This window comes from Ruditapes philippinarum, unplaced genomic scaffold (assembly GCF_026571515.1).
Source record: "Ruditapes philippinarum isolate M1 unplaced genomic scaffold, ASM2657151v2 ctg128_1_1_1_1, whole genome shotgun sequence".
Classification (NCBI taxonomy): Eukaryota; Metazoa; Mollusca; class Bivalvia; order Venerida; family Veneridae; genus Ruditapes; species Ruditapes philippinarum.
Genome location: NW_026861563.1, coordinates 1,276,026 through 1,290,968, shown reverse-complemented (window position 1 = coordinate 1,290,968; position 14,943 = coordinate 1,276,026). Strand labels below are relative to the sequence as shown.

At 31.0% G+C, this 14,943-nt stretch overlaps 1 protein-coding gene across 2 annotated transcripts in view; it reads right to left on the bottom strand.

Moving 5' to 3' along the window:
* The window catches only part of LOC132716167 (U3 small nucleolar RNA-associated protein 25 homolog), a 28,999-nt gene extending 22,997 nt beyond the window's left edge, over positions 1-6,002 (bottom strand). For both annotated transcript variants that reach the window (XM_060699373.1, XM_060699374.1), the window contains exon 1: positions 5,856-6,002. In XM_060699373.1, coding sequence (XP_060555356.1) covers positions 5,856-5,965 — 110 coding nt within the window. In that variant the 5' untranslated portion in view covers positions 5,966-6,002. The remainder of the gene's footprint in view (positions 1-5,855) is intronic.
* Positions 6,003-14,943: the final 8,941 nt, after the last annotated feature.

The window sequence follows — 14,943 nt, the reverse complement described above, 5'->3', positions numbered from 1 at the left end:
TATGGCACTCACTGGAGGCATCTTAAGTATTTTTGTCATTTCTAAGCAAGATAAGTCAATATAAAATATATAAATATTTAGGTACTCAGATTACTCTTTTCAGCTTTTAAGGCCTTTTTTTATTTGTTTTTTGGTTTACTGACTTTTTCCAAAAAGGTTGAGTCAGAGAAATACTTCGAGACTTGCCCAATGACAACAAGCTCCTCTTTTCTTAATAAGTGTCTTTTCAAGGCGTTTGTGAGAGTCACACTTTTTATTTTGCAAAGACTGCGCACATTTTGGAAGTGTGCATGAAAATTCTGCATCTGAATTGATAAATTTATCAAAAAAGCATAAAAATGTCTAGTCGGCCTATTTGTTTACATGAACACCAGTGACCAGACACCAAAGGGAGATAATTGTGAACTAAATAAAATCAATATTTTCGTTAAAAATTGCGGGGGACAACTTTTGTTGAATATAATCTGTTGAAAGTTGATAATGGAGTGCAGACAAATCTTTCATATAATAATAATATATTTCTTTCGTAAAGTTTAACTTGGCGTTCATCAAGCATCATTCTTGCAGTGTGGAGGAGCATAGTTTGGACTATTATAATTAACCCCAAAATTAACCTGAAAATGAGGTTTACTGATCTGGTTCTTCAAAAAAAAAAAAAAAAAAATCTAGCTACCTTTAAGAAAACAAGAGCTGTCAAGGAAAAGTGATGAATGCCCCCCACCACCTCCCCTGAAAAGTTTCTCAAGCATTGCAAAGGTATTATGAAAAGAAAAAGAGAATGAAAATAACTAATTGCTTAATATTGCTCTTGTGAAATGAAGTGCTAACCACCTTGGGACATGGGTCTTGGATGCAACACATCATCTTAATGGGGTAAACATTTATGCCAAGTTATTTTAAAATCCTTCGATGCATGACAAATTTACAGTCCATACATAAATGTGTGAAGTACTTATAAATGCTTATTGTGATAATGTGAAAGATAGTGTGACTTTGACCTTTGAAGTAAGGAAGTGGTTCTTTGACCTGACACATTGTCTTGATGTGGCAGACATTTGTGCCATGCTAGTTCAAAATCCATCAATGAATGACAAAGTTGCAGTCCAGACACACATGAAGTGGGGACACACAGACAGGCAGACGGTGCGATTTCAACATGCAACCTTTAGGGGCATAAAAAGTCCTAGCTAGATATAAACAACATTAAACTTTATGCAATTACACTTTATATTGGCACCCATTGTTTTTGAAAATGTCCCCTATTTTTTTAAATGAGGGGAGAAATTCACCCCTTCTTTTGATATAGAATAGACACTGCTTAATGCTAGATAGTGAAACAAGAGCTGTCATGCAAGTGACAAATGCACCTGAAAAGGTTTCTTAAGCATGTTATGATGTAGGTATTATGGAAAGAAAATGAAAGTAACTAATGCTTAATAATGTTCTTACCGAATTACGTTGGATAGGTAGGAAGGAATTTTTCTTTTTTCTTATCTTAATGGAAAATTATTTAAGTGTTGCCCAAAATAAAAGGTAAATGGATACCACTTTTGTGCTTATGGCAACTTCTGACTTGCTTTTATTCACTATGCACCAATATCCTGTTATTGTTTATATCTAAAGCCTCTTCAGGTTATACACCTGCATGGCGAGTTGTTGCGCTTATTAATTAGTAATCAAGCGACAAAACTGTTTCATGTCTTGGAATTTAATCAAATAAGCTTACTTACTGCAATTATATTTATAAGGCAAACTAGGATTTCTTACCATCAAGCATTATAAATTTGAACATTTCTTTTGAACCAAGCAAGATCATACTTTTACAATCTTAAGTATTGACAGACACTGTATTATTTTTAAATTACTTTAAATATTTGCATGACTAGCAGTCTCTGTATGTAACTTTGGGTTTCATTTAATTTACATTTGATATAAAATGTAATCTTTTAAATTTTATAGAGTAACTAAATGAAATTAAATGTCCATGTAGTAAGGACTTACTACGATAATAAGGGCAGGGCCTTTTCACTAGTTTTGGGGAAGGCGCCCTAGCCCTTTTTGTGGGGAAAAAATGCGCGGTTTTCATACTTTTGGGGAAAAAATCTTATTTTCCACTGGCAGTTTAACCATTATTACTATAAATAAAGACTTATTTAAATCATACATTTGGAGGAAATATCGTAATATATTTGCATATTTTCCTCCAAACACTTATTTTAGGAGCTTTCTGTCCAACATAAGTTAAAGGGATTTTTTTACAGATCAATTTATTGCCACTTTTTATTTGCCCAATAATACATCGACTCATATTTCTTAATTATAGAAAATTTACGTAGGACATGCGAGGGTTCTTGATTTGATTCAGAGGGAACATATTATTATCAGTTCCCACTGTATCACTGTTACTTGCACTGTTGTGCTAGACTCGCTATTTACCACACTTGGGCATGTTGTGCTACTAGGACACACAAACTTGCTAGTGGATACATCTAATCTCTTGCATTTACAGGAAGGTCAACAATTTGTCCAATTTTTCATAAACAATTACAAATGTCACTCAATCGTATTTTCTTCTTGTTTTGTGACATTGTTTACATTTGCGACATCGTAAATCGGTCGCCGTATTGTCGTAAAAAATCACATGTGCACTAAAAAAATAACTTTCAGCGGGGTTTTCCCATGTTCAATTGTATTGAATCGAGGTACCCCTCTAGTGGGTAATTGAATAATTAGCTTTCATTGGACAAAAACAATGATCTATTTTTAAACAAGAAAGTTTGCTTACAAGTTTTTTTCTTCGATTAAACATTTCTCTGAAAGGGAAAATCTTCACAAGAAGGGGAATTTTAGACTGTTTTTTGGGGAAAAAAGGTAGTAAGTTGGCTTGGGGAAGTAGCCGAATACTGGCTACAGCAAAGAAGGGTAAAATGGCCCTGAAGGGGGAAGTGACTACCAAACGTGGCAGAGTAAATAGGGACAAATGGTTTTCTTACTTCCGGACTTTACTGTAAATAAGGATCTGTTCATAGTCAGTTTTGATAGAAAAATATATATTGCAATGATTCCATGTGAAAATCCACCCAGTGTAAAATTTTGACATCAAGAACAGACATACCCATAACAGGGATTTTTTTTTTGGCTTATTTTATAACAGTTATTGGGTCATATTCCCAATTGAAAATAGTATATCATTTTCGCAATCCACTGGAAAAAAAATCCCAATTGAAAGTTACAAAACAAAAATTTTGAATAAAAGTTCTAAAATCTTTGCAAATAAGGGCTTCTTCACTGTAAAAGTGCTTAAATCTTTCAAGATGCCATCATTGACAGTAATTGTTTGCATCCATTTAATCACTGCAAAATATTTCATTAATGCATTTTTTCCCCAATTTTAATAAAACACAATAAAATTCCCAATTCCATGGGTATAGGTCATGTTCCCAAAATCCTGGAAAAAATCTCTGCATAATTTTCATACTCAGATGTTGCAAACTTTGTTAATAATTAACAATATAACAAAGATCAATTTTTTTTCTATTTCAATTTTTTTTTAATATACTGATATTATATTACATGTACATGTATAACAAGATTAAACATATTTTAGCACCTTTGTCATATTAAAACATTAGCAAGCCTGTAACAACTTTTATACTGGAATAGCAATGTACCAGACAATACATTCAAACAATCAGTTTAATTGTTTCTAAAAATAATATTCAAGTTTGTTTCCCTGATTTCTTTTTTCAGTCGGATTTGTTTCCATCCCCAAGGAGGTGTAAGCTTCTAGATCCGTGACTGAAGCTGGATGACTTATGTTCTGCCAGCATAAAATAAACATTTATCACATAAAAGCACTTGAAATAATTGTTTACAATAAGTCCCCATGCAAAACCTAGTAAAACCAGTAGCCGGTATACAGTATCATGCAGTGTTGTATCTAGGCCAAGCAATTGCACGCTTAGGGCATATTTTTGGAAGATCGCGCGTTTCAATGAAGTCAATGCGCACCAAGTCAATCTGAAGATCTTTTATACTTAATACAGTTAATCTTCATCCTATCTTCAACGCCTCTGCCATGTTTGTATTCACAGTTATTCACTCTCAGTAATGACTAACATACATACACAATAGCGTGTAGCAGGCGACCAAGTCATCTCAAGTGTGCAGGGCTCACGCTGTCGGTCGCCATAGTCGCCATTTGCGATTATTTTATAAGATTGGCGATTATTTTTGCATTTTGGCTACAAAATCTGGCGATTATTTTTTACTTCCAACAGTGTTTATATAAGGTGTAAAAATCGATAATGAATGCAGTAGACCCAATTAACACCAGCGGGGTGCATTTAATTGAGTGTCAACTTTTTACCGGTCACGTGCTGCTAACTATATTGCCCGAGGTGATAAAATACATGCGAGATGTATAATTGTATAAGTACTTTAAAGATATTGTCCAGCATTTATAATAGCCATCAAATATCCGTCAATTAGCCACAAAAATCGTTTTAAAATTGATAAACTGGATATTGACTTACCCAAAATTTACCGTGAATTCCAGTAATTGCAAATCTTGATTTTTTTTGTTTTAAGCTACTTGACTAAATCACCAGTGGAAAACAATGGTAAAATATTTAAAAAGTATTAAATTCCAAACAACTAATTGCACAACAACCAAAATTGTGAATATTTCTTCAGAAAACAGGAAAAATCCGATTGTCACATATTTTCGCGACACCGATAATTTTGATATTTATTTAAAGGTGAAATAAGCTATGCTCTGTTTAAAAATCTTAACTATTATGACAGAAAATTTGTATAACATTGGTGATGATGATATTTTTCAGTAAATTATTCAGAAAAAAGGCTGCATTCTGTGAATGAGTTTGCAAACTTGTGTTATTTCTATCACAGGAGCTTGAAATTCTATCAATAATTGCCCTAAAGTCAAATTCCCCAAAAAAATCCATACCTATATATAAAAAAAAACACATTATATAGGTATGGATTTTTTTTTGGGAATTTGACTTTAGGGCAATTTTTGATAGAATTTCAAGCTCCTGTGTTTCTATAGGCTAATATGACCTAGATCTACTCCAGTTCTGTGTGAAATGTGGAAATTGACGGTGGTTATAGCTGACAAAATTTGATTAGAACAAACAAAAAAAGTTGTCTGATAACAGCATTATGTAAAGTTATAATGAATCTTTAATATTATTGTTATACAGTAATTATACTAATTATAACGTTTTTATTCTGTTCTATAATAACAATTAAAGTTGAGGTTCTATTTAAAAAAAGGTAGTTATCAATATACACAAATGTATCAGTTTATTTGAGAATCCTTATAAAACTGAAAGATATAAATGTAATGTTTATTTAATCAACTGCTTATGTTGTTAATCGCTAATTCGTGAATAGTCCGCTGAACTTTTGGCTATTATTTTTTTAAGTTGAAATTATTGGCTTTTATTTTATTTGAGCCAGTGTGAGCCCTGAGTGTGTATTGACCATTTGATCTGCATACTTTACTAGTATTCGTCAATATTTTATTTTTTCTATTTCCACATTTGAGCAGATCATACATGTCAAAAATGCGGAAACGTAAAATAAATAAATTATTTTTGGTACTCATATTGTAAGGTAAATGCATGTCCCCCACATTTTTTTTTAAATCCCCAACTTTTCTCATTTGAGTGGGGGACAATCCCCCATAATTTTGAAATTCTAGGTGGAACACCGAGTATGGGTACGGCCGAGTATGCAGTGGTTGTCCGAATTTTGGTTCTATCCGAATTTATGTAAATGTCCAAAGACACTAATTATCAATAATTAACAACCGCATTATTGATACAAACCTACGATCAGCTGTTTTATTTTTGCCATCATCTCTGTAAATTTTTCTGTGCTTTTTAGATAAGAAATTCAAGTCAATAGTCCTTCGTTTCCTTTTCTCATGCCTACCCATGGTGAATGAACTCGATTTACCGCTTTGAAAACTCAGTTGTATTCTTATCAAAATCGAAGTGTCTGTCGTAGTACAATACCATCACGCGATATTCTACTTGGGTGATGTCACAATGTCCTATTTTTTGTCGACTTGGCCTGTCTTTCAACGTCGCTTTAATTCAATTTTGTTATTTGCCTTTTATCTTGATTAAGGAGCGGTATATGCTTTATGCAATTTTACAGAATTCGTTCTAGAAATGTGGTTGCACGTGCAGGATAAGATATATTTACTTGTAAGTAGATTTTAATTCTTCCTTTTTGTCTTTTTCAAAAAAAAAAAATATACATACTGTAAATGTAGGAATTTTAATGCCGAATTTTAATGTCATGTGTAAAATAAAAAAAAAATCCACATAAACCGCGGCACAGGAGTGTAATAAAATTTTCTATTAAAACATATCTAAAATATTAATAAACTGTTAAACTTTAGCCAGTCGGTGCGTGAGCTGTTATAACAGGACGTCATATTAGGAATTTTAGAAGGGATGTATTTATATAAAACTTGTGAGGGTATATTTAAACTTGTGATATAAATATAAATGTACATCGATCCCTGGCTGTATACAGATGATGGATGTCGATTTTTTAAGAACGTGTATAAGAAAAATATCAATGTTACGCTATGATATAGAGTTTAGAAATGTTCCATTAGATATACGATGAATACATTTTTCTAGGGGTGTCAAATTACGAATGCTTCAAGTGTCGTCTATAACTGATTGCAAACAAATATATCACACAATTCAATATAAAATATATACGCAGCATTACGTAATTGTACTGAATTATTTTACCGTTGTTAATTAAGATGTATAAACGAGTACACCTACAAAATTAAATCATAATGATAGTTTTGCCTTAACACATTGCCGCTAACATTTGCTGTTCTCCGGTTAAAATTTGTTATATGTTTTCTTGTTTTTACGACGCATCCCAGTAAAAATAAACACAAAAATGATGTTTTCATCACTAGTGCTGGGCATAATACATACTACTGTACTATGCCCAACATTTAGTTAAACAAAGGTTAACAGATCAATTTTATTCTGTACTGGCGTAGCAGAATAAATGTCTCGAGTTGCGCATTTTTATATATAAATTTAAATAAATACATTTTGCCAAGCGTAAACGAGAATGCGTTTATCCTTGCATAAGTTAACAAATTGGATCAGGTTGGTGAATACAGCCTTTAGGCATTATACTAAAATGAGGGCACAAAAGTCTGGACATTGAGTGGCCGTACCAATGACAATTAAATAAAGAAACCCTTCATGTCAAAGCCATTTTAAATATTTTTAAAAGTAAGTGAAAAAATAATCATAGTACAATTTATTTTCAAGGAATATCTGTGACTAATCAATATAATCTTCGTTGAATCCTTTGGCAGTTTAATATTTGACCGAAAAAAATAAGTTTGCAACCGGAAATGCGTGAACTACAAGTTTGCAACTAAAATGCGCTTGAACAAGATTTTATCGTGTATTGAAATTTTATTTGGAACATGCAAATTCAAACATTTATACAGTATTGAAAGATGCATATTTTGTCTTGTTTGGTGAACTTTAAAACTTACAGATGCGAATAAATGAGCATAAAATTCGCCCTTGACTGTCACTTGTCAAATCTCAAAATGTGTACATAACTAGATTATATATCTTCAATAGCTTCGTTATATCAAAAGCTAGGAAGCTGAGACCTTAAACCGAGCGTGCCATAAACATTGCTTTAAAGAATAGTCATATTAAAGAATTTCAAAATAACATACAAACTAACTTACCTGAAGAAAATACGTGCGAATATGTAAATATTTATGACTCGGTAGTTTGCAACCACTTCACGTCCTGCCCCTTGTTTACTCGGTGCTGGGTGGGTATGAGCTAGACGAAGAGAAGTTGGACTCTGATGAACATACTCAGTCAGAGACTGTAATTTTCACGCATTTATTTATTTATTTTGGCGGTCGGTCTTCTTGAGGAAAGTTCACTATTCTGAGTTTTAGGATCAGCTTCCAGGTAACATTATAAATATTAAGAAAGTGTATTACTACTATAAAGCGTAACATGTGAACATCGGGGAAATAAACGTGTAAAATGTGCACGAGATACAAACAAGATTCAAGCACGATATACCGCATTGACCCAATTCAAGATTTAGACATTCTAGTGTATTCGTCAAATGATTTACATTGTTGTGTTAGTCACAAAAAGGAGTTAAGTTTAGAAATAAATATATGCGTTCGTTACACGAGAGATTTTTTGTACGAAACAACTTGGAAAGATAAGAGGAGAAAACATATATTTTGTAAGTTAGTATTAATGAATACCATTTAGCAGCAGATATATCCAAGTATATATGAAAAAAATGAAATGTTAAGGAAAGCCCAAAACGGCAAAATGAAATGTTTTGCAGGATCGGTTTGATTGAGTCTGTGATGGCAGTGCTAAATTTGCCCGCAAAGCACCGGTTTATAATTAAACATTGAAACACGAAAGCGTACGTGTTTCGTTAAATAAAAATATAGAAACATCCGCATATGCGTTTCGGCGATGATCATGGAAATTTAAATGGGACACTATATATATGGTGTCATTCCATGAAACCATAAAATGTCAAAGCGAATGTGTCAGATGAAGCAGTTTTTAAATTAAATCCAACACTATTGCGCTTGATGTCACATCATAACTTTATGTTTAGCGTTGTGAAAAACTTTGGTTTCGTTTCATCGGCATTACTTTATCGTTGAATAACATTTTGGAAAGTTAAAAAGCTTATTGTAGGTGCTTTATCTGTATTTGATGCCTATTGCAGAACCTTCTTTCTGAAGAGTATTCATTTTCATTAAGGAAACTGAGTTTACGTGTGTCTAGCGTCAAGCCCTAGCTAGTGAGGGCGTTTTTAAACATTTGTTATTGTTTTTGACTTGTCAGATTATAGTTTTCTTTTTAATTAACTTATTTTATCTTTTTATGTATTAATTATCATTTCTTTATAAAACCTGAATTTAGAAATATTTGCCAAAATGTACTTTTAGTGTTAAATGAGTGAAAAGAAAGTAGTTTTACAGCATAAAATGTTTATGTTTCTAATTTTGGATGGTAAACCTTGCACAAATGTTTAGAATTGTATCTAGATAATTGTTATATGAAGATATTATGATGCCCTATTGATAGATGAAAAATGTGACCGGTTTTCTGAGCCACCCTTCTTTTTGTTCTAACAAATCTTGTTTCTATTAACCTCATTTTTTCAGATATGCTTTCCTTTGTTTTGTTTGTTTACTTTTATTTAAGATTGATTTTTACCATTTCTAAAGTAAGATTTATATGAAACATTTTAACTGATGAAAACATATCTACTATTGTTGTTCTATATAACTGAAATTTTAACTTGAATCGTGAATATTTTTCAAACAAGATTATATATCTATTATTACAAGACAAAACTAGCAGTTAATATATCTATATATTTGGTGTCAGATTATAATCACTTTTGAAAATCATTAAGTTTGTTATTGCATCTATTTTCTAATGTAGAAAGAATTAGACTTTAAACACACACTTTGTTGTATGCGGTTTCGTTATTTTTCAAAAAGACCTCTTTTGCAGGTTATTTTTTCGGTATATAACCTGATTAAACTTGTTGTTGTTGTTGTTTTTTGTTGTTGTTTTTTGTTTTGTTCTGTACTATATAACTGATACAAAAGTATACTCTAAATCATCAGTATTTTTTAAATAGCATTGTAACTTTTGTTATTTTTTGTAGTTGTGTAATGTTTAGTTTTAGATGTTGCTTTTCCATAATGATGGTCAATTATAAATATAATGCCTTAATATTATTATTATATTCATTTAATACACTAGTCTGAAGATCTCATTTTACTATGTAAATATTTAACAATGAAACTAATGGTAATGCACAATCTTTTATTCGTATATATTTATAATTATGATACAATTTGATTGTCTATCTATAAAATATTCCAAAAGTGCTTTAGCTTGACCAGACTATAATTTTGTTTTGTTTAATCATTAAATAAATAATTAGGCGGTTTTATTGTCTATATAATTTTGTACCTTGTGTACTTCCTTCCTTTGTCATGTTTTGGTGTAATGTTCCTTAAGTGGGGATTAGCTAGTCGAACTTACAGTCTTTCTTTACATAAATTTCAGGTTTTTGTTTGATGGAACCTGGAATACTTATACCTGATATTTGAAACAAAGGATCCACATGCGACAGACGAAACTTACTGGCATCAAAGAAACTATGGTGAAAACAGAGTCCAATGTCGACAGCAAATGTTTCAAGTGCACAATACAAAGTGGACTAAAACGGTAGATTTTGCGTATCAGCTAACTTAAACGATAAGTTCCACCGTTTGTTTCCACATTGATTGCGTAAAATTGCGAATCGAACCGAACTTACTTAACAAGACATTTCTTCAGCGCTACTTACACGTAAGCGAAACTCTCCGAGAAAGTGAACATTGAATAAAGAGGAATATAAAGACGAGTGTGTGTAAGAAATTGCAGTTATTTTTCTCCGAAAAAAAACAACAAAAAAACCCACAACAAATGCTTAGAGAAGTGTGTTTTACATGTTCACGAAAGCGTTTAAAGACATGTTTACCGAACAAAAAAATCAACAATATTATTCATTTTGATTTACTATTGGTTACGAACTATACTTTGCTGTACAATTTATAGTATTTCATGCACTTTCATTATGCCTTTCTTTTAAATAATCCTACCTCGTACGTGTAAAGTGATGATCTGACAAAAAACAATTATATTTTAAACGCGGCAGATGCTAGTCTTCATATTACTTAAAACTCTTAGAAGATTTCTTTCTTTTGTATACTCCTTGAATATTTATTACTAGGATATTCCGGATAAGGTAAGAAATGACTGAACGTAAAATTATTAAATTTATGGCTAGATCTATATATTTTCATATAATCAGACAAAGCAATTAAAATGAACAATCGACTTCATGGTGAATAAACAGAATATATATAGACGTCGTAAATTCCATTTTGTTTTTCGAGTTTCAATCAAATTGCTACGGAATAGGATAGATATAATTTAAGAAGAAAAAAAATCACATTTTCAATGTATTAAGAATTATTTGCGAAAATAAAAAGTGAAAAAGATAGAAAAAGCACATTATAAATATATGAGTAGCATAGTTTTAAACCGTTCTTTTTGCACATGTTTTTTTATATAACTATAACAATTCAAAGCATGATTCAACTTTAGTTACCATATCTCTTTGCATGATATCTTAATTCATTTTTAAGTGAAAGGTAACATTGTTGATCATTACTTGATAAATTCAGTTTTAATTCAAATGCACACATTCTTGATGAGTTGCATAGGTTAAAAGAAAATCAAAAAGTAATACATGCAGTAAAAAATATTCGCTATTATTCCTGTTAAGAAGTTAAATAATATAAATTGTATATTGTAAATTATATATGTAACTTATTCAGAAAAAGTTTTGACATTTTCATTTTTTCTGTAAGATAAAATTGTATTTCATAAAAAAAATCATTTTTTTCTGTAAGATAAAATTGTATTTCATAAAAAAACTACTCGAAGGCCGACCGCATCTGTTTTGCTTGAATATTTTCTGTAAAAGATAAAATATACATGTACAAGAAACTTTATTTAACGTCAGTACACATATACAGTGTAACCAAAATTACTAATTACAATATTTATTTACCCACAAACAGAGTATAAATTTAACAAATTAAGAACAGCTATAAACAGAAACTATAGTAGTTTTATATATAAAAAAGAGAGAAATAAAGAATCACTAAAAAAAACGCCCAAAACGGCCAAATTGATAATGCTGCTGGCTCGGTAGGATTGAGCGTCTTGAAAAGTGCTAGCCACGCCACCTAGCACCAGCTTAAACAGAATTTAACATTTGTGAAATAGTATTTTTAATTAAGAAATATCAAGGAAGCTTCATTCCATGTGGTACACCAGAGTGCCATTCCGTGAAACGCAGCATATGTTTTCTAATTAAAAGGCGCGTGCCCTTGCAACATTTATAAACATATTACAAAGAAGCATTTTGTTTGGATACTACAAATATGGTACATGAAAGCTTACTGTAAGAAAAAAAACTTGAAATGATTTAAAGCATATGAAAATAAAGCTATAACATACATTTAATTGCAAAAGCTAGTAAAGGCTAACATTAAAACTTTGCTAAAGTCGAAACTGGACAAGGAGCTGCAAAATTTAATGAAAGCATACATATATTGTTGAGACATCACACTTTAAATTTTAAAGACATTCAATAAATTTTGAAAAATTTGCAATATAATGGCATAGATAAAAAAATAAAAGCACGTAGAAAGTGATTAGCTACTCATACATTTTAAAGCATATGTTATAGACACATTAGCACATTTACATAATTATGGTTCCAGTCAAGAGGCTAGTCCAGATGAAGATCAGTCTAACAGAATCTTTGTATTTTTTTACACATTTCATTCCACACTCGGATTACGTCATACTTGAGGTACACAAAAAAACTTTGCATTATCAAACTTTATTATTATCTTGACACAATTGTAAAAGATAGTAAGGGTTTACCGTCTTGTTTGAAAAATTGAAATTTTGAAATAATTTTTTGTATCAGTTATAATCAGTTCGGATATCGAAAAAATATATAAAATGCAAAAAGAGCATTTCCAGTAAAAACTTAAAACATGTAACAAATAGTGTATCCAAAAGCCTTAATCTTAATACTTTTGAAAACAGATTCAATTACCAAATTACCACATGGCATTATTTGTTTTTAGAGTGACCATATTCTGGCACCTAATAATTTATCTGAACTACTAGCTTTTTATTTATACACGTATATTTCATGTAGCTAGGAGGCCATATTGGAAATAAGTTGTATGTTTTCTATGTATTCTTAATATCTCAAGTTCTCAAAATAAAATAAAGGTATTATTATCATCATCATCATCATCATCATCATCATCATCATCATCATCATTATTATTATTATTATTGAATTTTTTTTTTTACTTATTTCATCTTCGTCTGACTTTAGAAGTGATAAGCAATCATAGATTTGAAATTATATCAAACAAAAGCAATAGAAAGCGTATCTGAAAAACAATGATAATTTGAAAGGGTTAGGTATCTGTCAGTTAATTAGGTTGGTCTTCTGCAATATTCTCATATTCAAAATGATTTTTTTTTAAACATAACAGTTGCTAAAGATTGCAAAGATACGCGTTTAGGGGATAGGTGCTTTTAAAAGCCGGTTCTAGAGAGCGTGGACATACATTGCACTTTCCAATGTAATTCATGAACAGGCTAATTCAAACCGAACATTTTCACTTTTGCCGTTTTTGAACGTTCTTTAATGATTCTTATTTTCTCTATTTTACATAAATCATTTTAATGGCAATACAGTTTTACGTCTTATTTTGTCTAAATGTAAGCATTTAACTTTATTTTTATTTTAATTTCATTTGAGACTGCAAAATCATAACGCAAATACTAAATACCCTCCAATGATTTTTCACTATGTTCAAAAATGCAGAATTTTTCATTTAATTAGAATTTGCTTAATTCTGGAAAATGTTTTTTGTTTTGTCACATTATTGAATATATTTTATTGTGACCTTTGTGTCATTATGGATGAAAGTACGTCCTTGATAGATCTAAATTGACTTACTAGTGGACGCGGATGGTAACTTTTTGGACTTTCTGTAGGAATTCTGTTTTTCTCTATTTTACTATTACTATATTCTAGGATGATCCCTTAAATTAATGTTATCGTTGAGTTAATTAAACAAAAGTGTTCAAACAGGTGTTATAATTGCACTTATGTATTTATAATATTGAACTGACCACTCTCACGAATAAAAACACTAACGTTTGAATAAAGCCCTGTTAGCTGAATTATATGGTTGCTAAATTTCTATTATGTTTTGACATTGTCAGTCGCCCAAATAATGCCAAAACCCTAAAATTCTAATATACAACATTTCAAACATGCGTTGTTTTCTATTATGTTTACTAAAAAGCTTATATTCCAGTACTTCTGATTTCTTATATTGTTTTAATTTTCTGATTTTTTGAGAGAAAAAATAATCCGGAAATGCTATAATAATTGAAAAAAAAATCTTTAATAAATTTTACAAAGTCTTTTTATTAATGCTTATCTTCATTAAAGACCTCAGCAGACGGTAGGTTTTAGTTGTACATCAATAATTAAAGATATGATTACAATTTGCAAAGCAATACAACACTTGCATTCAGATCGTGAATCATCCAGTTTTCCTCCATAATGTACATTTCCCACCAAACAGATCCCTTGCGGAATTCCGACGGTATTAATATTGTTACTTAATATCTGTAAATGTTATAATTGTTGGTATTGACCAATTAAGGAGATTGTTAATAATGTAGACAAAGGTTCGGTCATACATAGCAAGGATTGAACATATACAGGAAATTACCATTACTTCTGGAGTAATATTATGGAATAACTATAAGCATCCTACGCATGCTCTATATGTTCCGGTCATTATTTTGTCTTTATGACAAAATATCCTAGCCAGGAAATTCCTCCATTTTTGTCTATAAACGTGGGACATAAGATAACAGCAGAGACATATTATAAGTGTATATATAGTGTATCTGACCTTACTTCTTCATTGTTCTTGAATTTCATACAGCTTTTCAAGTGAATTTGTCCTAATGGGAAGTACAACAAGAATTACAAAATAGAATATGTTCTATCCTGTCAATCTAGTATTAAGGTTTACGAATTCAAGAAAAAGTAGCCCACACATTAAGATTTTCTTGTACTGGTGTCCTACTATAAAGGCCTTTATTCGTACGGAACATATTCTGCCAGGTGTACTTGATGGTATGCTTCGCTGTTGTAAAGGCGATT